Consider the following 24,852-nt stretch of genomic DNA (forward strand, 5'->3'; position numbering starts at 1 on the left):
CCAACCAGACATTGTAGTGGTGGATAAAGAACTGAGGAAAGCCGTTGTGGTGGATGTGGCAGTGCCAACCCATGGGAACATCAGGAAGAAGGAACATGAGAAACTGGAGAAATAGCAGAGACTCAGAGAAGAACTGGAGAAAGCATGGAAAGTGAAGGTGACAGTGGTGCCTGTGGTAATTGGAGCACTCGGGGCAGTAACCCCCAAGCTGGAGGAGTGGCTACAACAGATACCTGGAAAGACCTCAGACCTCTCAGTCCAGAAAAGAACAGGAACAGCTAAGATACTGCAGGACCCTAAAGCTCCCAGGCCTCTGGTAGAGGACCCCAGCTTGGGGGAAAAACCACCCGCGGAGGGTGAGAGGGGCGTTTTTGAAATTTATATATATATATATATATACACACACACACACATATACATACATATTTTATAGGTAGATCTTCAAGACATTGTCGATTCAAAAGTAGCTCACATGCCAAAAAAGTGTGAGCATCCATTGTCTAGACGTTGAGTCGTAGCAACTGGACTTATTTATCTCCAGCAGGCTCTAGATTCAGTTTCTCACTGGTTGAACTGATGCTCCTCTTAGATGCAACAATATAAAAGTCTGTAGCATCTACCTTTTTGACCACATTGTATTTAGATCAGCAGTTTTATTTGGTCTATTTACTTTTAGTTGCTGTAAAAATCAGCATCAACCTAAAAATGATTAACTTACAAACTGGTGAACAGAGTAAAGGAAACTCAAAGGCAACTTATTAAAAATATTATTAACTGATTCTTTTCTACAGTTTTTTTTTTTTTCAGAGAACGGCCAGACTGTTTCTTTTTTTTAGACGCATCGTTGAAAATCCAGCCTCACGTGTGACCTTAAGTCACTCTAGATCAGGGGTCTCAAACTCAATTTACCTGGGGGCCACTGAAGGCGGGGTCTAGCTGAGGGAGGGCCGCAACTTCACACGCACACACAACTTGTGAGTGTCTGAGAGCCAGTAAATTTGTATGGAACACATACTATACTATTAACTATACTGTATTATTAACTGTTTTCTGTAGAAAATGTACTTCTAAAACTCTAATTCAAATAAAATAAAATACCTAAATAAAAAAAATCAACAAGTAAATAAATCAGTCATTCATTTCTGTTTATTCAGTCTTCTAAATCTGCTGTTTTCTGATTTAAACATCCTTAACTCAGTTTAGTTAACATTGTTGAATTATAACCATTAAATACTAAAGAAGACTCCAATTCTACAGTTCTGTAAATCCATCAATGGTTCTTCTCTTGTCTTCTTACTGCTGGACACTTGGCAGCACTTCCTCCCAAACAACTGAGACCCTCAGTGTGGATGAAGATGATTGACAGTAAATCTGGACTGGACTTATTGAAATGTAAGGTGGAGAAGACAGAGAGGATGTGCTCCCAATTTTGAGTCTGTGTTGAATGTTTTTTTTAAAGTTTACTCTTTAAACCACAAATCAGTAAAGGAGAAACAAAATTCAGAAACCATTTTTGGATTTTCTTTCTTCTGCTTTTTGCACATTTAAATCCCGGTCACAAGTTAGAGCAGCCGGTCAGCCACTTCTATAATTGTTATACTGAATTCAAACTGTGGTTTATAAAAGAACGGGTGCTGTTCACTGGAGATCAGAACAATCTTTATAGATACCTGAGATCAGAGAAAGGCTCCATAAATGGATGGAAATTCATGTTGGCGACACCAAATGTGTGCAGCCAACATGCACAATAAGTCTGTTTGAGATCACCAGGTACACACAACGCTGTGTAGATCACCTGGTGTGGGACGGATGTTTTTGCTCCAACATCACCTGTCAATCATCACAAAAATATCAGGAAAAAGGGGCGGAGCAAGGCCCCAACCTGAGCAAACGCAGCTGGAAATGTAATACAGCACTAACTGCAAGCCACCCAATGACTACAAAACATTGCATTATGGGAAATGTGTCCTAATGGTTTTTGTAGTTGAGTGATCAATTAAAATAATTTAAAATGCCTATTGATTAAAAAAAGGCTACATAGATTACAAAACATTAAAATAAATGTAAAATATATTATATTTTTAATTTAAACACATTAACATTAAGTTAAATAATCTCTGAATACTAACTAGTCTGACAATAATCCTGTCCACAGAGGAATGTTTTCAGTCTAACTTTGAATGTAGAAACTGAGTCGGCCTCTCTTATATGAGCTGGGAGTTTATTCCATAAGACAGGGGCTTGGTGGCTAAACGCTCTACCTCCAACCGTACTTTTACTAATTCTAGGAACCACAAGCAGTCCTGCATTTTGCGAGTGAAGTGTTCTGATTGGTTGGTAAGGGACTATGAGGTCCTTAATATAGGACGGGGCCATTCCATGTAAGGCCTTATAGGTTAACAGGAGGATCTTGAACTTGATTCTAGAATCAACTGGGATCCAGTGAAGTGAAACTAACACAGGAGTGATGTGATCTCTTCTGCTAGTTCCTGCTAACAATCTAGCTGCTGCGTTCTGAACAAGCTGGAGACTTCTTAAGGAACTCTTAGGACACGCTGCTAACAAAGAGTTACAGTAATCCAGCCTCCACGTAACAAATGCATGGATGAGTTTTTCAGCATCACTCTTAGAAAGTAGATTTCTGATCTTAGCAATATTCCGCAGGTGAAAAAAGGCAGTTCTACACGCCTGAGATATGTGAGCCTTAAATGATAAATCCTGGTCAAATAAAACCCCAAGGTTTCTAACTGTGGAATTGGGGGCTATACTTATGCCATCCAGGGAGACTATCTGAGCAGACAGAGCATCTCTGAGGTTTTTAGGACCAAGTATAATGACCTCAGTTTTTTCTGGGTTCAAGAGGAGATAATTAATTGTCATCCAGGTCTTGATGTCTCTGGGACTCCATAGTTGACTCGAGTGCACTGAGAGGAATGGCCATTTACATTAACGAACTGATACCTATCGGACAGATAGGATTTAAACCACTGGAGAGCAGATCCTCTGATCCCTATGTCTTGCTCTAATCTATGGAGTAAAATACCGTGGTCGATAGTGTCAAAGGCTGCACTGAGGTCCAACAGGACCAGAATAGAAAGTAGTCCCTTTTCTGAGGCCAATAACAAGTCATTAGAGACTCTAACTAGTGCAGTTTCCGTACTGTGGTGAGGTCTAAACCCCGACTGAAAGTCTTCAAAGTGGCTGTTGTCCTGTAGGTGGCAGTAAAGCTGCTTAACTACAACTCTTTCTAGGACTTTAGAAATAAAGGGCAGGTTTGATATCGGTCTATAGTTGGCCAAGATGCTAGGATCCAAACTGGGCTTTTTCAGAAGAGGTTTAACAACTGCATATTTAAAAGACTGTGGCACGTAACCCGTTTCCAGAGGGGCATTTATCATTGTTAATATGGGATCATTAATTAGGGGAAAAGTTTCTTTAAAAAGTCTAGTGGGAATTGGGTCTAACAGACACGTTGAGGATTTGGAGGACGTAATAATTGATGTTATTTCCGCTTCATCCACAATAGTGAAGCAGTCTAATGTTACAGAGGTTTCTATGGATGCCTCCATTTATCTGGGCTGATAGTAGGAATAACTTGTTTTAACTTATGTCTAATATTTGAGATTTTACCATCGAAAAATGTAAGAAAATCATCAGAGCTGAGAGAAACAGGAACATGTGGTTCTACTGAGCTCTGACTGCGAGTTAATCTAGCAATAGTGCTAAAAAGAAATCTTGGATTGTTTCCATTCTCTGATATTAAGGTTGAATAGTACTGGCTTCTAGCTCTACGCAGAGCTTTTTTATAATTTAATAGGCTATGTTTCCAGGTATCCAGAGACTGCTCTGAACCGGAGCGGCGCCATTCTCTTTCCAACTTACGGGTTTCTTGTTTAAGAGAACGAGTTTCAGCGTCAAACCACGGTGCTACTCGGTTTTGTCTGACGAACTTAGGTTTCAAGGGGGCAACAACATCGAGTGTACTCCTGAGGGCTTGTAAGACATCATCAACAAAGTGGTCATTTATACTAGGACTGATACTATGGGAGCTGGACTCAGAACACAGAACGGTCAGTTAAGGTTCTTCTAAGCTGTTTCTTATTCACTGGTGCAGAAGGATGTTCCAGTGTAAACTGGAAGGTAATCATAAAGTGATCAGAAATGATGGGGTTAAGAGGAAGGACACTCAGCTGGCTGATCTCTATCCCATGGGTTAGAACAAGGTCCAGGGTGTGCTTATGACAGTGAGTGGGTTCATTCACACTTTGGGTGAAACCAACATCATCTAATAAAGCTGCAAAAGCCTTTCCTAGACAGTCACTAGGGTCATCAACATGAATATTAAAATCCCCTAATATTATAATTTGATCAGAATCTAAGACAATAGTCGATAGGAAGTTGGAAAACTCAGTTAAAAATTCTGAATATGGGCCGGGGGGGCGATAAATAATTATGAATAAAACAGGTTTTGGAGTTTTCCTGTTAGGGTGACTTAAAGACAATATGATGCTTTCAAATGAATTATAAGCATTTTTAACTTTAGGGCTGAGAAGTAAGCTAGACTGTGATATTACTGCCAAACCACCTCCTTTCCCTGAAATCCTGGATTTCTGATAGTTACCATAAGTGTGTGTGGGGGGGGGGGGGGGGGGGGGGCTGCTTCATTCAATCTAACATAGTCATCCTGTTGGAGCCAAGTTTCTGTTAAGGCTAGAAGACTAAGGTTGTTATCAATGATTAACTTAGCTAATTCTTTTTTTAATTTTCAAATGTGTTTGTTTTTGTCACGTCAGAAATCTAACACCTCTGGTCCTGAAAGAGTTAACACCTCTGACAGATGCAACACTTTTTCTGTTTTTAGTCTTTGGGTGAGAACAGGAAACTCATGTAGAGTCAGAAACGAAGAAATAAAACAAATAAAATAAAATATATTAATTTAATAAAGAAGTTGATAATAACTGAATGTTTGTGTTGAAGTTCTTCCAGTGGTTGGATTGAATTGAATGGGAGTCTCTCTGCAGCATCAGTGCATGAAAGAGTGAATGACATGAGTGGAGTTTGTTCTGCTACTACTTCCTGAATGTTTGCAGTTCAGAGCTGACTGCTTTCATCAGGAAACAGTGAAGTCTGCTCAGTTAGTTTGATCTCTAAAGATGTCCACACAAACTGAAGCTGCAGCAGATTGGAGAGGGAAATTTAGCAGAAATCTTCATCCAGATGGAAGAGAACAAAGTGAGGTGGAGATGTTAGATGATGAAGAGCAGCACTCTGATCATGGATTACAACAAACCGGTGAGCAGAAAAACTTCAGACTAAATACTACAATATTATTTCATACCAACCTCAAATCATTTGGACCAAATCACTGTTATTTCTCTGATATTTGGATTATTTAGTGAAACAATGACATTTGGAAATGTAGATTCTAAATAATCATCATGTTCACATAAAGAACTTCACTTTTTGTCCTTCTAGAAAGAGACATTGCTGCAATACTGTTCAGTCAGGAAGAAATTGTAGCATACATGACAACGGTTTGAATAGAATTCTAGAAATAAACGAAATCTGCTTTTTAGGAAATCAGAAGCAGAAGAATCTTCAAGCTGAGAGAAGAAACTGTTTCAGAGTTTTCAAGTTTTCTCTGGGAGTTTTCTGTTTCCTGATTCTGGCTGGACTCATGACTCGCTGTAAGAATTGAACATTTTATTTCTAACATCTAATATTCAGTTTTTAAGGTCATTCTTTTGGGTTTTTTAAAATATTTGTTTTTGTCATGTCAGAAATCTAACACCTCAACATCATAGTTTATGTAAAAATGTCAAACTAGCAGCTCAGACTTATTTTTTCAATTGTTTTATGGATGTTTATCCTCAAAGCACAAATTAAACCTGATTTTAATGAACTTTTGTACATTTATTTCACCAAATAATACAATTTTCCAGTCATGGTGCTCTACATTAACAATCTGCAGACAGAAGTGAAGGAGCTAAAGAATCACTCTGAAGGTGATAAACAATAAAACACCTAAACCATCTTTATTTTTGTAGTAGGTTTAGGGGATGTCATCTGGACTTGGTTTTTAAAGTTAGAAGACGTTTCGCCTCTTATCCAAGAGGCTTTGTCAATTCTGAAATAGCTGGTCTAAGAGCTGGTATATATACGCTCATGGGGGAGGAGTCAGACCTGAAACTGGAGGTGTTGTCCACTTAGCCTACGTGGTTTCGGGTCGTTAATAGTCCTTTGTCCTCAGCTGGGGGTTGGGGAGTCAGTGACTCCTTCTCCAAATTGGTCCTCTCTTTCAGCGGTTAACGACTCAGGTGGAACTGGTTTGGTTTGTTTGGGTTTCAGAACACTGCCGTAGATGGATGGAAGAATAAACCTGAGACCAGCATTCTTATTAAGAGAAGGTTTATCCTTCTTGACAAAGATGGCTTCTTTTACTCCTCACTCAAACCATCCTTTCTCTCTGGCTAGAATTCGGACTTCACTGTCCTCGAAAGAGTGCTTTGTGGCCTTCAGGTGGAGATGTACTGCAGACTCAGGTCCACTTGGGTTGGCTCTGCGATGTTGGTAAAGCCGCTTGTGTAGAGGTTGTTTGGTTTCTCCTATATACTGTTCAGTACACAACATTACTCTGTTTGTAGCTGGGAATTTTGTCCTTTGGATGAACCAGTTTCCGTCTGAGGGTATTGACTGGTTTGAGATGAACTGGGATGTTATGTTGTTTGAAAATCCTTTTAAGTTTTTCAGACAGGCCTGAGATATATGGAATTGAAATAATGTTCCGTTTCGGCTCTTGTTACTTCTTGTCTTGTTTTCCTGTATGTTGGGATCTGGTGAATGCCCACTTGGGATATCCACAGGTTCGGAGGGCTTGGTGGATATGTTGCTCTTCCTTCTTCTTTCCGTCAGAGCTTGTGGGGACCTCCTGGGCTCTGTGTTGTAATGTCCTGATGCCGCCTAGTTTGTGCTGTAAAGGGTGGTTTGAGTCAAATAACAGGTACTGATCTGTGTGAGTAGGCTTTCTGTACACTTCAACCTGGAGCTGTCTGTCCTCTCCAATGATCACAGCACAGTCTAGAAAGGCTAGGGTGTTGTCCTTTGTGTCTTCCCTGGTGAACTTGATGTTCTTGTCGACTGCATTGATATGATCTGTGAAAGTCTCCACTTCCTGGCTTTTGATCTTGACCCAAGTGTCGTCCACATATCTGAACCAAAGGCTTGGAGTTGTACCTGGGAAGGAGTCCAGGGCTCTTCTCTCAACTTCTTCCATGTACAAATTGGCCACAATGGGTGAGATTGGAGAGCCCATAGCACAGCCGTGCCTCTGCCTGTAGAAGTTTCCCCTGAATTGTGTGGTGTGGTGGAGTGGTGGCGGCCGTGGTGCAGCGGTAGGGCGGTCGTCCCATGATCGTAAGGTTGCAGGTTCGATTCCCGCCTTGCACGCCCATGAGTCGAAGTGTCCTTGGGCAAGACACTGAACCCCACCTTGCCTCTGGTGGTAGGCGGGCGCCTGTGTTTGGCAGCGGAGCGACCACCAGTGTGTGACTGTGTGTGTGAATGTGTGTGTGACTGGGTGAATGGGTCTGTGACTGTAAAGCGCTTTGTCCTTGTAGGAAGAAAGGCGCTATATAAGTATACGCCAATTGGAAATATGTGGAGTTGAGGCACACTTCCAGCAGTTCGCAGATGTGGTCTGGTGTCAGATTTGTTCTGTCTTGTAGCTGAGAATCCTGTAGTAATCTCTTCCTCACTGAAATCACTGCCTCCATGGTGGGAATGCAGGTGAAGAGGGAAGTTACGTCGTAAGACACCATCGTCTCGTCAGAATCCAGCTGAAGATGTTTGACTTTGTTTGCAAAATCTTGTGAATTCCTAACATGATGCTCTGTGTTGCCAACTAGAGGGGCCAAAATAGTAGCCAGGTGTTTAGCCATGTTGTAAGTTATTGAGTCAATGCTGCTGACAATGGGTCTCAGTGGTATTCCTTCCTTGTGGATTTTTGGGAGGCCATAAATGCATGGAGTGGTATTACCCGGGTACAGTCTGTAATAAAGAGGCTTGTCGATGACTTGATCTCTCTCCAGTCTTTGTAGGCAGTCTATAACCTTTTTCTTGTAGCCGCTGGTTGGGTCTCTTCTAAGTGCCTCATATGTGGTGGTGTCGCTAAGTCGGTTGGTAACTTTGGCTTCATAGTCCGCCGCATTCAGGATCACAGTACATCTCCCCTTATCCGCTGGTAAAATGTTGATGCTGTGGTCCTTCTCCAGGGCTGTCAAGGCCTTTCTTTCATCTCAGGAAAGATTGGAAGGTGGTGGTTTGGCACTGGACAGTGCCGCCGAAATTTTGAGTCGTAATTCTTCAGCCTTGACCGGAGAAAGGTAGTTTGCCATCTCTCGGTCGGTGGAGTGTCCCTGCCCCAGGTGGAGGAGTTTAAATACCTTGGGGTCTTGTTCACGAGTGAGGGAAGATCGGAGCGTGAGATTGACAGGCGGATCGGAGCAGCGTCCGTAGTTATGCGGTCGCTCTATCGGTCCGTCGTGGTGAAGAGAGAGCTGAGCCGAAAAGCAAAGCTCTCAATTTACCGGTCGATCTACGTTCCAGTACTCACCTATGGTCATGAGCTATGGGTCATGACCGAAAGAACGAGGTCCCGAATACAAGCGGCTGAAATGAGCTTCCTCCGTAGGGTGGCTGGGCGCTCCCTTAGAGATAGGGTGAGAAGCTCGGCCACCCGCGGGGAGCTCGGAGTAGAACCGCTTCTCCTCCACATCGAAAGGAGCCAGCTGAGGTGGCTCGGGCATCTAGTCCGGATGCCCCCTGGACGCCTCCCTGGAGAGGTGTTCCGGGCATGTCCCACTGGGCGGAGGCCCCGGGGAAGACCCAGGACACGCTGGAGAGACTACGTCTCTCGGCTGGCCAGGGAACGTCTCGGGGTCCCCCCAGAGGAGCTGGAGGAAGTGGCTGGGGTGAGGGAAGTCTGGGCATCTCTGCTCAGTCTGCTGCCCCCGCGACCCGGTCCCGGATAAGCGGAGGAAGATGGATGGATGGATGGAATTCTTCAGCTTGAGATCCAGTCAGATTGTTCCTCTTTATGGCCGTTTCTGTAGCTGTGATGAGGTCTACCACGGGGATATGATTTGGTGTAACCGAGAAATTCAGCCCCTTGGATAATACCTCTTTCTCGGTTTGGGTCAGCTCACGGTTGGAAATATTCTTAATCCACCTCTCTCTATCATTCCCTGCCTTAGTGTGGTTTCCTCTATTCTCCCTGTTGAGCCTGTCCTTAAGGATCTGTTGTTGGTTAGTGAGAATCTGAAATTTCTTGATTTGCCGTTGCTTGCTTTTGTGGTGTTGTGCCAGTTGTGCTGTCCGGCTGAAGCCGACAATCTTCTCAAGAACTTCTTCAGTAACAGCTGTGGCCAAGTTGTCCTGTAGATTATTCATTTTACCTTCCAGGTTGTTAATGATGAAATACGTCTGTCTGATTCTGTCCTTTAAAAGTTGGGTTCTGGCTCTGTGCATGATGTTCTCGGCTCTGTATCCTTTAACCCCTTTGCCCATCTGTAGGCTCTTGGGAATCACGTTGCTTTGTCTGCATCTCATGTTGAACCTGAGGTGGTTCTTGTAGTCCGCCAATTTCCTAGCTGTCTTCTCCAATTCACGTACCAGCTGGAGGGTATCCTTCCCAAAGTTAGAAAAAACATCTCTATGAAGACTCTCATTCATCCAGGTTGGTTCCATTGTAGTAGGTTTAGGGGATGTCATCTGGACTTGGTTTTTAAAGTTAGAAGACGTTTCGCCTCTTATCCAAGAGGCTTTGTCAATTCTGAATTAGCTGGTCTAAGAGCTGGTATATATGCGCTCATGGGGAGGAGTCAGACCTGAAACTGGAGGTGTTGTCCACTTAGCCTACGTGGTTTCGGGTCGTTAATAGTCCTTTGTCCTCGGCTGGGGGTTGGGGAGTCAGTGACTCCCTCTCCAAATTGGTCGTCTCTTTCAGCGGTTAATGACTCAGGTGGAACTGGTGTGGTTTGTTTGGGTTTCAAAACACTGCCGTAGATGTTTTGAAACCTGACTTCTAACTTTAAAAACCAAGTCCAGATGACATCCCCTAAACCTACTACAATGGAACCAACCTGGATGAATGGGAGTCTTCATAGACATCTTTATTTTTATTATAACACATTTATTAATCTTTTTTTATTTCACACAAACTGGGTTAAAATTTTTCTGAGGAAATATAGAGTTAGTTCATCTTAAAGGGATCCATTTACTCACTGTCCTCTGGATAATCCGTTTATGAAAAGCAGACTAACTTTTTTAATATTAATTATCAGTTTCCTGTCACTGTTTGTCTTTGTGTCTGAACAAAGTGTTTGACTGTATTCTTGCATTAATTGCATTGATGCTTTGAAAATCTGTTTCTCCATATCTGCTCCAACAGTAACAGTTCTAGAAAGTGGTCATCACCAAATGGAACCATTCTTTGGGATTCTTTGTCTGCATATGTGGGTGAAGGTTCTCATTCATCCATTGTCTAGAAGTTGAGTCGTAGCAACTGGACTTATTTATCTCCAGCAGGCTCTAGATTCAGTTTCTCACTGGTTGAACTGATGCTCCTCTTAGATGCACCAACATAAAAGTCTGTAGCATCTACCTTTTTGACCACATTGGATTTAGATCAGCAGTTTGATTTGGTCTATTTAATTTTAGTCGCTGTAAAAATCAGCATCAATGACCTGAAAATGATTAACTTACAAACTGGTGAACAAAGTAAAGGAAACTCAAAGGAAACTTATTTAAAACTTTATTAACTGAGTCTTTCTAGAGTCTACAGCTTTTTTGCATTTTTTTAGACTGAATGTTGAATAATCCAGCCTCATATGTGACCAAAAGTCCCTCTAGAACCTTCCCAGCAGGTGTCTGGATCCTTTCTGTCAAAATAATGCTGGTTTCACTTTTATCATCTATTTTTTTAATTGATCAGAAACAATATTATCATTTCAATATTTATTTTAGACTTTAAACTGTCTGTAGTCAAATCACAGCTGGAAAAATATCAGATTCATCCTGTCAAAGGAGCAAAAGAACAAACTACTTCAACCATCAACACTGCTTCCTTTCCAAGACCTGCTGCCCCCCCAGTCTATCCAATAAAGACCATTATCACAGTCAGGTCTACTATGAGGGATGTGCTGGGAGAAAAGCCAGCATCCACTCCCTTCATCCACTAAGGGAAGCTCCTAAACCTGAGGAAGCAGCTTCAACATCCAACCCCCCCCCCCTTTAACATGGCACTTTTTAACATTTGATCTTTGTCCAGCAAAACATTTATTATGATTTTATCCAAGACTATAATATTGATGGTCTCTTTTTAACTGAGCACGGATGCATCTACTGTTCTCACAGAGGCCTCTCCACCCAATTTTAGTTTTGTTTTTTCAACCAGGGGGGGCAAAAAGGGTGGGGGTACTGCATCTATAATGTCCAACTCCTTTGCAGTAAAGCAGATCACATTAGATCTCATTAGATGAGTACCCCAGCTTTGAACACCATGCCCTTGTTTTTAACAGCCCTCCAGTTTTCTGCATCACAGTATACAGACCACCCAAACCAAGCTCTGTTTTTATTGAGGACTTTTCTGAGTTTCTAGCATCTGTCCACACTTCCTTTAACATGATTCTAATAACTGCTGATTTTAACCTGCATATAGACGGGAAGTCAGACTATTGCACCTCTCAGTTCTTGGACTTGCTCGCTTCTCTTGATTTTAAACATGTCATGCAGCGACTCACCACAGGGGGCGCACTCTTGACCTCGTCATCAGTCATGGTTTACCAGCCAGTGTGTCGACTGTTGTGGACCTGGCTGTCTCTGACCATTACTGTGTGCTTTTTAACATCACTGGTTTTATAAAACAGGAGACCTCTGTATGAACGGTGAAGAAACGCTACTTGACTCCTGAAGTGGTGGAAACATTTATTACATCTGTTCGCTCCAACTCTCCACCTGTCTAACCAGCCTCGTGTGATCTACTTGTTGAAAGTTTTAATTGTAAATTCAAATCCAGTCTTGATCCAGTTGCTCCACTAAAATCTAAAAAGATAAGAACCAAAGCCCCCCGATTGAAAAGACGTTGTAGATCTGCTGAAAGACTTTGGAGAAAACACAAACTTGAAATAAACTATCAACTATACCAGAACCAACTAAAACTATATAATCAAACAGTACAAAAGACCAGAAAATCATACTACATCATTTATGTCAATAAAAATAACCCCAGAGTCCTCTTCACCACAATTGAGTCTTTGATCAACTCTAATGTGAACAAAAACACAATGCCAGTCTCATTGTGTGAGGACTTTGCAGACCACTTCAGGAACCAGATTGATTCTGTCAGATCAAACATCATAAATGAACAGAAAAGCCTTTTTATTGGTAATGATGGCTTGATTTTACCTGAGGAAGAACTGGACAGTTTTGACCCGGTTGAAGCTGCAACACTTGGTCGAGTTTTCTCCCAAGTTAATCCAACGACCTGTTTTTTAGACCCCATCCCTACGTCACTTTTTAAATCCTTTCACGGGTCTTTTGAGAGTGAGATTTTAAATATCATGAACTCCTCTCTACAGACGGGTATTTTTCCTGCTGCCTTTAAAACTGCAGTGGATAAACCGCTACTAAAGAAAAAACAATTCAGACCCTTCAGTTTTTAATAACCACAGACCTGTGTCCAACTTGCCATTTTTTGCAAGATTTAAAAAAAAATTGTTTTTATTCAGCTAAACGAGTTTCTCTTACAAGACAACATTTTTGAGATAAACCAGTCTGGTTTTATAACGAGCCACAGTACTGAGACAGCCTTGTTAACAATCGTTAATGATGTCAGGTGTGCCTTGAATTCAAGTCAGATCTCAGTACTAGTTCTTATAGATCTAAGCGCAGCTTTTGATACTATTGATCACCTGATCCTTGTAAACCTAAAAGTCTTGGCCTTTCAGGGACTGTTCTCAAGTGGTTCGAATCGTATCTCATGGAAAGAAACTTTATGGTTAGCATGGACACACACTTTTCTGGTTCATGAAATTAAATGTGGTGTGCCTCAAGGTTCCATCCTTGGCCCCTTGCTTTTTAACATTTACATGCTTCCTCTGGGGAATGTCATCAGGAGCCACAACATCAGTTTTCATAGCTATGCTGATGATACCCAGCTGTACATAGCTATGTCACCTGATGACACAAGACCAATAAAAGCACTTTTTAACTGTATTTTAGATATGATTTTGGATGACAAATAATTTTCTGCAGCTCAACCAGGAAAGCTCCTGAAGCTAAGAGAGAAAAACAGTTTCTGAAGTTGAAAGAACTTTCATTAAGTAATTCAGAAACCGTCAGAAACCTGGGCGTTATTTTTGACTCTAAGCTAACTTTTATCCCACATATAAAACAGGTGATTGAAACTGTTTTCTATCATCTTAAAAATCTGGCCAGGGTCCGCCCACTACTCTCTCTTGCTAATATAGAGATGCTAATGCATGCTTTTATCATCAGTAAAATTGATTATTGTAACGCCCTGCTTGCTGGTGTAACCAACATGTTTTCCTGGCACTGTCCCTTTAAAGCACACGCGATTTCGGGAACTCTCGCGAGACTTCCGAACGTGACGTCACACGCAACTTCCGTGTTCATTTAGTTATAAATAAGTGGCGGGGATGGTTGACAGGAGGCATACATTCGGGAGTTATCAGCAATATCCTTGCTAAACAACGCCCTGCGTTAGACGAGCCTTATAATTCGACTTTCAACTTTCGTTTTCTCACGCTGCAACTGGCCAGGTTTTTCCATCGGGAGGAATCCTCCTCCCATCTGCTGATGGCGAGCTAACAGAGCCCACCTGGACCAAAAGCCAACTGTTCCTACTAACGCGGTACAATACAATTACATGAACCTTCCAACAATAACTTTACCAGCATTACTCAAGAACCAATCTTTGGAGCTAATTCATCTGACTTCAAAGACTCATTCTGAAGCACCCAAAAAGGGTGAACTTGTTGGACACTGGACTAAAAGATCTGATCTGGCCGTTCTGATCTTCGTGCAGCTGAACAACCATGTTGAGGAATTTGGGTGGGCAGCCAAGACGTTCCATGATGTGCCACAGGCCTTTTCGGCTCACGATGTCAAACGCCTTGGTCAGGTCGACAAAGGTTACATAGAGTGCCTTGTTCTGCTCACGACACTTTTTTTGAAGCTGTCGGAGGACAAAAACCACGTCAGTTGTGCTCCTGTTGCTTCTGAAGCCACACTGGGATTCTGGAAGATGGTCTTTGGCGATGGTGGGCACAAGTCTGTTGAGCAGGATTCTTGCAAAAATTTTCCCTGCGATGGAGAGTAGGGTAATCCCTCTGTAGTTAGAGCAATCAGACTTTACTCCCTTGTGCTTGTAGAGGGTGATGATGACTGCATCACGGAGATCTTGTGGTAATTTTCCCTGCTCCCAACAGCAGATAAACAGTTCATGAAGTTTGGAGTGTAGCGCTGGGCCACCATGCTTCCATAACTCCGGTGGAATGCCGTCAACTCCTGCTGCTTTGCCACTTTTCAGTTGCTTAATGGCTTTTAAGGTCTCTTCCATAGAAGGCGCCTCATCCAGTTCCTCCTTAAGTGGTTGCTGGGGAATACGGAGAATTGCTGATGCGCCGACGACGCGATCAGCACTGTAGAAAGCTTGAAAGTGTTCAGTCCAGCGGTCCAAGATGGAAGTCTTGTCTGCTAGAAGCTTCCGTTCGTCTGAGCTGCGCAAGGGACTCTGGATTTGGTGCGTGGGTCCTTACACTGCCTTAAGTGCTTCGTAGAACCCCCTGAAGTCGCCAGTGTCTGCACAGTTCTATCTGCAAGGATGGTCCACCACTCGTTCTTGATTTCTCTGAGTTTGCGTTGGGTGTTGCTGCACGCATGACGAAAGGCAGCCTTCTTCACAGGACAAGACGGCTGGGCTATATGAGCCTGATGAGTTGCTCTTGTTTGCAAGCAATTCCTGGATTACCAGATCATTTTCATCAAACCAGTCTTTGTTCTTTCTGCTGGAGAATCCAAGTACTTCCTCAGAGGTCTGCAGAATAACAGATTTGAGTTGCTCCCAGAGTGGTTCAGGGGATTGATCACTTGGACAGCTGGTGTCTTCAAGAATAGACTGTAGACTTGCTTGGAATTTTGCCTTGGTTTCAGCTGACTGTAAGCCGCTGATGTTCAATTTCTTCTTTGGCGCTCCACCTTTCTTGGGTTTCGGCTTGAAGTGGAGATTGAGTTTGCAGCGCACAAGGCGGTGGTCTGTGTGGGCTCTGCGCTGGGCATCACTAAAGTTGTTTTGAGTGATGTGGGGGTAATTCCAGTTCTGGTCCAGGACTTCTGGTTCTGGACGTTGATGTCTGCAGCCAGGTCATATTCACCATGACAGCAAAACATGAGGCTCAGTGTTTTACCAAAGGACACTTAAAAACATGTGTTTCAATTCAATTTTATTTGTATAGCCCAAAATCACAACAACAGTCGTCTCGATGGGCTTCGAAGTAAAACATGAAATCAAAAGGATCATGAATACAAAGAGTTCAATAGAAAAATACTAAAATGAACTAACAAACTGACTAAGCTATACTGGCATCCCTGCCCTTAGACCCCCCTTCGCGGTAAGGAAAAACTCCCAAAAAAACCGGATTCCGGAAAAAACGAAGAAACCTCAGGGGTGCCCACATGAAGGAGGGATCCTCCCCCAGGACGGACAGGCGATTTACCAGAACTCTTAGAGAAGAATTAACTTATCTAAATCTACAACTACATATATAAAAGTCCAGCAGACGAGCTTCATCCAGCCGTGGTTGTGGGGACAGTCAAAGGCGCGAGTCGAGCCGGAGACAGGAACCACAGCCAGGTGTAGGAGCAGGAGCAGAGACGAGGTACTCGGTCAGGAACTGGAGCACGGATGAGCCAACTGGAGTCTGGAAGCACTCCCACTCCCCAGGAGGGGAGAGGAAAAGAGGGACAATACATGAATCGCACTGCACCAAACAGAGGCATGGAGAACTAAATGATGAATTATGATCAAGAATAGAGTAGAGGCAGGGTAGAAGTAAAAAAGGAAAGAGGACAGAACCCCAGTGCACCATAGTTACCCCAGCTTCAACTTCTAGCAGCCTTTTAAAAGAAATAGTTATTATTAAGTTTAATTTAAACAAACTAACATTAATTTAAATAATCTCTGAATACTAACTAGTCTGACAATAATCCTGTCCACAGAGGAATGTTTTCAGTCTAACTTTGAATGTTGAAACTGAGTCGGCCTCTCTTCCATGAGCTGGGAGTTTATTCCATAAGACAGGGGCTTGGTGGCTAAACGCTCTACCTCCAACCGTACTTTTACTAATTCTAGGAACCACAAGCAGTCCTGCATTTAGTGAGTGAAGTGTTCTGATTGGATGGTAAGGGACTATGAGGTCCTTAATATAGGACGGGGCCATTCCATGTAAGGCCTTATAGGTTAACAGGAGGATCTTGAACTTAATTCTAGAATCAACTGGGAGCCAATGGAGCGAAACTAACACAGGAGTGATGTGATCTCTTCTGCTGGTTCCAGCTAACAATCTAGCTGCTGCGTTCTGAACAAGCTGGAGACTTCTTAAGGAACTCTTAGGACACGCTGCTAACAAGGAGTTACAGTAATCCAGCCTCGACGTAACAAATGCATGGATGAGTTTTTCAGCATCACTCTTAGAAAGTATATTTCTGATCTTAGCAATATTCCGCAGGTGAAAAAAGGCAGTTCTACACGCCTGAGATATGTCAGCCTTAAATGATAAATCCTGGTCAAATAAAACCCCAAGGTTTCTAACTGTGGAATTGGGGGCTATACTTATGCCATCCAGGGAGACTATCTGAGCAGACAGAGCACCTCTGAGGTTTTTAGGACCAAGTATAATGACCTCAGTTTTTTCTGGGTTCAAGAGGAGGTAATTAATTGTCATCCAGGTCTTGATGTCACTGATGCAGGCGTTCAGTTTCTCTATCTGGTCATTCTGGTCAGGCTTCATGGATAAATACAACTGCGTATCATCGGCATAACAATGAAAATTAATGCTGTATTTCCTGATTATGTTTCCTAGGGGTAGCATATAAAGCGTAAACAGGATCGGTCCCAAGACTGAGCCCTGTGGGACTCCATAGTTGACTCGAGTGCACTGAGAGGAATGGCCATTTACATTAACGAACTGATACCTATCGGACAGATAGGATTTAAACCACTGGAGAGCAGATCCTCTGATCCCTATGTCCTGCTCTAATCTATGGAGTAAAATACCGTGGTCGATAGTGTCAAAGGCAGCACTGAGGTCCAACAGGACCAGAATAGAAAGTAGTCCCTTTTCTGAGGCCAATAACAAGTCATTAGAGACTCTAACTAGTGCAGTTTCCGTACTGTGGTGAGGTCTAAACCCCGACTGAAAGTCTTCAAAGTGGCTGTTGTCCTGTAGGTGGCAGTAAAGCTGCTTAACTACAACTCTTTCTAGGACTTTAGAAATAAAGGGCAGGTTTGATATCGGTCTATAGTTGGCCAAGATGCTAGGATCCAAACTGGGCTTTTTCAGAAGAGGTTTAACAACTGCATATTTAAAAGACTGTGGCACGTAACCCGTTTCCAGAGAGGCATTTATCATTGTTAATATGGAATCATTAATTAGGGGAAAAGTTTCTTTAAAAAGTCTAGTGGGAATTGGGTCTAACAGACACGTTGAGGATTTGGAGGACGTAATAATTGATGTTATTTCCGCTTGATCCACAGCAGTGAAGCAGTCTAATGTTACAGAGGTTTCTATGGATGCCTCCATTTCTACCACTTCAGCCTGTTCTGGGCTGATAGTAGGAATAACTTGATTTAACTTATGTCTATTATTTGAGATTTTACTATCGAAAAATGTAAGAAAATCATCAGAGCTGAGAGAAACAGGAACATGTGGTTCCACTGAGCTCTGACTGCGAGTTAATCTAGCAATAGTGCTAAAAAGAAATCTTGGATTGTTTCCATTCTCTGATATTAAGGTTGAATAGTACTGGCTTCTAGCTCTACGCAGAGCTTTTTTATAATTTAATAGGCTATGTTTCCAGATATCCAGAGACTGCTCTGAACCGGAGCGGCGCCATTCTCTTTCCAACTTACGGGTTTCTCGTTTAAGAGAACGAGTTTCAGCGTTAAACCACGGTGCTACTCGGTTTTGTCTGACGAACTTAGGTTTCAAGGGGGCAACAACATCGAGTGTACTCCTGAGGGCTTGTAAGGCATCATTAACAAAGTGGTCATTTATACTAGGACTGATGCTATGGGAGCTGGACTCAGAGTATTTTCTCAGAATATCACTAAGTACTGGCTGAACTGTGTGTTTAAACTCAGACACAGAACGGTCAGTTAAGGTTCTTCTAAGCTGTTTCTTATTCACTGGGGCAGAAGGATGTTCCAGTGTAAACTGGAAGGTAATCATAAAGTGATCAGAAATGATGGGGTTAAGAGGAAGGACACTCAGCTGGCTGATCTCTATACCATGGGTTAGAACAAGATCCAGGGTGTGCTTATGACAGTGAGTGGGTTCATTCACACTTTGGGTGAAACCAACATCATCTAATAAAGCTGCAAAAGCCTTTCCTAGACAGTCACTAGGGTCATCAACATGAATATTAAAATCCCCTAATATTATAATTTGATCAGAATCTAAGACAATAGTCGATAGGAAGTTGGAAAACTCAGTTAAAAATTCTGAATATGGGCCGGGGGGGCGATAAATAATTATGAGTAAAACAGGTTTTGGAGTTTTCCTGTTAGGGTGACTTAAAGACAATATGATGCTTTCAAATGAATTATAAGCATTTTTAACTTTAGGGCTGAGAAGTAAGCTAGACTGTGATATTACTGCCAAACCACCTCCTTTTCCTGAAATCCTGGATTTCTGATAGTTAGCATAAGTGGGGGGGGTTGCTTCATTCAATCTAACATAAGTTTCTGTTAATGCTAAAAGACTGAGGTTGTTATCAGTAATTAACTCGTTGACTAAGAGGGACTTGGAGGAAATGGATCGAATGTTTAATAAACCGCATTTAATGACATCATAATTCTGCTTGTGAGAACTGCTGTCTGTCACTTAAAGGTTTCTATGACACGCTCCTTTCATTTGTCTTTCAGCACATAAGCTAAAGCTCGGACCTGCTTGACTTTCCCTGCATGGGTTTTGCACCGGCACTAACCCTAAGGGAGGCTCAGAGGAGCGTTTTACACTGCTGCTCTGCGCCCGGGTCTCGTCTCTGGATTGTCAGGTTAACAGACTAAGGCTAGCAGAAATGTTTCTAGAAAGAAGAGCGGCACCGTCCCGAGTGGGATGGACGCCGTCTCTCCGCATGAGACCGGGCTTCCCCCAAAACGCGCTCCAGTTATCCACAAAACCAACGCCGTTTTCTGGGCACCATCTAGAAAGCCAGCGGTTAAATGATGAAAAGCGGCTGTACATTTCATCATTGACTAAGTTCGGCAGGGGACCAGAGAAAATTACAGTGTCGGACATCGTCTTAGCCAGTTTACACACCGAAGTTACGTTTAACTTAACCACCTCTGACTGTCTCCGTCGGGCATCATTACCGCCTGCGTGAATCACGACTCGACGGAACCTGGACTTACTCTGAGCTAACATCCTAAGGTTCCCCTCGATGTCACCAACTCTGGCCCCCGGATAACACCTGACTGTAGCCGCTGGGAGCTCCACGTTTCTAACTTCAGAAGAGCCTATAACCAGAGTTGAGTGTTCAGCGGGTGTGTCGCTGAGGGGGGAGAACCTATTACTAACGTGGAGTCTCGGGTGCTCTAAGTTTTTGCGTTTAGCACTATGTTTCCTCCCAACCGGTACAAACCCCTGTCTGTCTCCCGGCTGTTGGGAGGGCGCTGGGGTGCTAACTAAGGTAGCCCTGGTAGCGCGGCCCGCGCTACGAGTAACGACCTGGCTAGCCGGCTTAGCTTCCACTGTGCGGAGCCGCGCTTCTAACTGCTCCAGCCTGGCCTCCAAGTCTAACACAAGACTACACTTAACACACCTACCGCTATCTTCACTAAAGGAGGCAGGGTCATCACTAAACATATGGCACATGGGGCAGGAGAGAGGAGGAGAGGCGGAAGGAGTGGTGGTGGCCATGCTAGGTTTTAAGCTAAGGCTAGCGGTGTTTAGGTAAAGAGAAGTGGTTTATTTAGCAAAATGAGAAAAGTGAACAGCAAACGGTTTAACAGTGGTGAATTCGCTAATAAAAGGTACTAGATGTGAATATTAACCCAGATAACCCTTAGAGTAAGCAATAGTAGTAAGGCTAATGCCAAACAAGAGGACAGCAGTCACACACGACTAGAACTGGGAATAGCTCACCCGGAAATGACGTCACAGAAAGTCCCTGAAGTTCCACTCTTGGGAACTTCAGTTTAGGCAGATTGGGAATCAAACCTGCCTAAACTGCTCCACCTCTGCATCATGACCAACCCCCCCACTAAAGTGAAGATTGCTTGGTATCTGTTGAAGGCCATGCGATTGTTCATTTAAGGACAAATCAATAATGAATGGACTTCTACTGTCTTTCAGGCATCAACAAAACTCTTTTGGATGAAATAAAACAGCTGAAAAATCAGATTGAAGGTGAGAAAAGACTGAAAACTAATGGATGATATCAGTTTATTTGGATCATGTTTACCTTTGAACTGAACTGGAAAGTTTTAGGAGAAAATACAGATGAAACCAGAAAGTAAACCCTGCAGTACAGGGAGTGCAGAACTGTTAGGCAAGTTGTATTTTTGAGGATTAATTTTATTATTGAACAACAACCATGTTTTCAATGAATCCAAAAACTCATTAATATCAAAGCTGAAAAGTGTTGGAAGTAGTTTTTAGTTTTAGCTATTTTAGCAGGATATCTGTGTGTGCAGGTGACTATCACTGCATAATTATTAGGCAACTTAACAAAAAACAAATATATACCCATTTCAATTGTTTATTTCACCAGTGAAACCAATATAAAATCTTAACATTCACAATAAAATATACATTTCTGACATTCAAACAAAAACAAATCAGTGACCAATATAGCCACCTTTCTTTGCAAGGACACTCCAAAGCCTGCCATCCACGGATTCTGTCAGTGTTTAGATCTGTTCACCATCAACATTGCGTGCAGCAGCAACCACAGCCTCCCAGACACTGTTCAGAGAGGTGGACTGTTTTCCCTCCTTGTAAATCTCACATTTCATGATGGACCACAGGTTCTCTATGGGGTTCAGATCAGGTGAACAAGGAGGCCAAGTCATTAGTTTTTCTTCTTTTAGACCCCTTCTTGGCAGCCATGCTGTGGAGTACTTGGACGCGTGTGATGGAGCATTGTCCTGCATGAAAATCATGTTTTTCTTGAAGGATGCAGACTTCTTCCTGTACCACTGCTTGAAGAAGGTGTCTTCCAGAAACTGGCAGTAGGACTGGGAGTTGAGCTTGACTCCATCCTCAACCCAAAAAGGCCCCACAAGCTCATCTTTGATGATACCAGCCCAAACCAGTATTCCACCTCCACCTTGCTGGCGTCTGAGTCGGACTGGAGCTCTCTGCCCTTTACCGGTCCAGCCACGGGCCCATCCATCGGCCCCATCAAGACTCACTCTCATTACATCAGTCCAGAAAACCTTAAAAAAATTCAGTCTTGAGATATTTCTTTGCCCAGTCCTGACGTTTCTGCCTGTGTGTCTTGTTCAGTGGGGGTCGTTTTTCAGCCTTTCTTACTTTGGCCATGTCTCTGAGTATTGCACACCTTGTGCTTTTGGGCACTCCAAGGATGTTGCAGCTATGAAATATGGCAAAACTTGTGGCAAAAACTCGTAAATTTACAAGTTTTTATGTCATAAATTCACGATTTAAAATCTCGTACATTTACAAGAAAAAAGTCATAGATTAACGAGGAAAACACACCAAAGTTTTCCGTTTATTGGAGCCAAGCTAGAAGATGAAATACGTGGAGCCGTTTGTGAAGCTTTACTTCCAGATAGGTTTAATAAACAAAGAGATTCTGAACCTTTTGGCGACTCAGATTGTTTTTAGTGGAGCCGTCTTTCCGGGGTTCGGTGTCAGTAAAGCGGAGTGTCATCTGTAAAATAAGGAGCTCAGAGACACGTTTGGATGTAGAGGATCGCTGCAGCCGTTATTCTCCTTTTCATTCACAAACCCTGAAGTTCATTTGTCACCTTTTATCATGAACCTGTCATTCTGACAGCAATGCGGAAGTAAACAGTGTTACATACGCCTCTTCCTCCAGATAATACGTCCCGTGTCAGCATAAAACAATAAAGAGGAATGAAAATAGTCTGTTATATTAGCATTAGAACGTTGAAAATGCCAAAAAGTGTTCGTCTTCCTCAGATGGAAGCGTCACGCAAACGTAGAGACCAGGGGCCTCATTTATAAAACTTTGCATAGGATTTGCGTCAGAAGTGGCGTACGGATGAAACATAGGACGTGCGTACGCACAGAAATATTCGGATTTATAAAACCGTGCGCACGCACATCATACGCATCTTTCCCTTAATAAATCACAACCAATTCTAAATGCAGCGCAGCTTTTGCGGCTTCATGACACGCCCATAGTTGCCCATAAATAGTCCGTGAAACGCCCACAAATGAATATTCATTGATTGCGAAACCATGGCAAACACCGAGAGGAAATGAAAAAAAACGTAACTTCACTCAATGTGAAGTAGAATTTATCGTTGGCGAGGTGGAAAAGAGGAGAAAAGTGTTGTTTGGAGGGCACAGTGTGGGCATTACTAATGCCAAAAAGGCACGTGAGCGGCAAACGGTGGCAGACGCCGAAAATGCTGTAGCCTCACAACCTCAGACCGTGGCCGAAATAAAAAAGAAATGGTCGGACATCAAAGTCGAGGCAAAAAAACGTCTAGCGCTGCATCGCCAGAGTGTGTCTGCCACGGGTGGGGGGGACACCGGAGCTGAGCCCTCTTGATGACAGACAAGCGGCAAGAATTGGGGAATCCCTTAGTGGAGTGGTGACTGAGGCGGAGGGGGACACAGACGCGCCAGATGCACCGGATGACACACCCCCAAAAGCTCCAACAGGACGGCTCGAGGAAGTCGGAACCGGCTCATAAGCCACTCGTCCTCGTTTGCCAGCAAGTCTCCTTGCTGTCTAAAGATACGTTCACTCCGAATTCTTCCATTTGCCGCATCTTTTAAGAGCGCAAGATCAGCCATTGTGCGTCATTACGCATTGTGATGGGGCATTTTATTTCCATCCATTTAGTTACATCTGACAAGCTACAGATGTCGGTAATAATCCACGTGGAAATGGGAAATTGTTCCGCGCAAATGTCATTTCTTGTTGCTTTCTGAATGGTTGAGACATACGCCATACATTGTTTTATCAAGAATAAAACAAACTAAAGGCATATGCATGAATACCATAATTCTGTAGCTTATGAAGACATGTTTTAATATGAAAACAACTTTCCCCAGTGGACAATTAATGCATCTCTCTCTATCTATCCATCTATGTATCTAATTGCACATATATCTGCTCCGCCAGACGGACACATTATAAACGCGGCTAATCAGTTTTGTACATTATTTCGTTCTGTTAACTATATTATTTATGAGGATGAATTGCACAACATGCCAATATTGTAGAACATATTTCACTTTTCTTTTTGCAAATAAGTGTTCATTTGAAATCTGTTGTCATTTTCATTAGATTTTTTTGTTTTGTTTGTTTCACTGCTGATCGATCAAACGGGTGTTCGTGTAGGCTGTTAATTGTCAGACTTGCTTTGTGAAGTCTTCATGTTATTTCTGAGAGGCAGTATTGTCATTTTCACTTTCACGTGTTTCTTCCATCTGCCGACGGTGTCGCCGTTTCTCATTTCACCCGTTTTTGTGCGTACGCCTGGGTCAGAGCTTGCGTGAAGGACCGCACATTTTCCCGTCAAGTTTGCTTTTTATAAATCTCAACTACTGCGTAGAGAGTGGCGTACGCCTTCTTTTGTGCGTACGCAACATTTATAAATGAGGCCCCTGGTCTGTACAGTGATCCCTCGCTATAACGCGGTTTACTTTTCACGGTTACGCTACTTCACGGATTTGCATCCTGCATTGTGTTCTGCATTCTGATTGGCTAAAAGTCACTCCCCTTCTTCTCTACCTGTGCGTCAATAACGTTGCAGTTTAATATGTACACGTACGTAAAACAGCTCGCCACATTTACAACACGTACGTGCAAATCATCTTGCAATTTGGAGTTTCTCTAAAACCCATAGAAAAAAGAGCCACAACAACTGCCAATCACTATGTTCTTCTCCTGAACAAACACAGCTGCACCGCGGGCTTCAAAAGAAGAAAACACTGCAGAGTGGAGTACGCACTTTTTTCTCCCCCCCCCTCCCCCACACACACACACACAATATCGGGCTGCAGAGATCCTGCAAACCAATTAATAAATCATAAAACAAATGAGCTTCCAGACATTTGGAACATATCAATAAACGTTCAGCTCACCTGTTCCATTCAGTTTAGTCGTCTGCTCTGCTGCTGTGTGGCGTTCACCTGCTGCTCTGTATGCTCACTTCCACTTTAATCTAGTATAATGACACGTTTTTTTCTCGTAAATTTACGGTTTAAAATTTCGTAATTTTTCTTTTTTTTGGTGGCCCTAAAACTCCGTCGTACCGAATAGTTTGAAACTGGATTCTTTTTTTCCGCTGGTAGGAAAAAAAAAGTCCTCATTTGCTGCGGCTAA

The 24,852-nt window shown here is 42.8% G+C and overlaps 1 protein-coding gene across 10 annotated transcripts in view; it reads left to right on the top strand.

Annotated features, from left to right (window-relative positions):
- Positions 1–24,852, top strand: part of LOC105354996 (CD209 antigen-like protein E) — a 686,243-nt gene that overhangs the window by 657,724 nt on the left and 3,667 nt on the right. For 6 of the 10 annotated variants that reach the window (XM_023959701.1, XM_023959708.1, XM_023959702.1 and 3 more), the window contains exon 4: positions 20,655–20,708. The exons of 2 other annotated variants lie outside the window; for them this stretch is intronic. In XM_023959701.1, coding sequence (XP_023815469.1) covers positions 20,655–20,708 — 54 coding nt within the window. Of the gene's footprint in view, positions 1–4,953; positions 5,293–5,576; positions 5,688–20,654; positions 20,709–24,852 lie in introns of those variants that run through there. 2 more of the 10 variants (XM_023959704.1, XM_023959709.1) reach the window with 2 other exon arrangements.

The sequence above is a fragment of the Oryzias latipes genome, chromosome 11 (assembly GCF_002234675.1).
Source record: "Oryzias latipes chromosome 11, ASM223467v1".
NCBI classification, from domain to species: Eukaryota; Metazoa; Chordata; class Actinopteri; order Beloniformes; family Adrianichthyidae; genus Oryzias; species Oryzias latipes.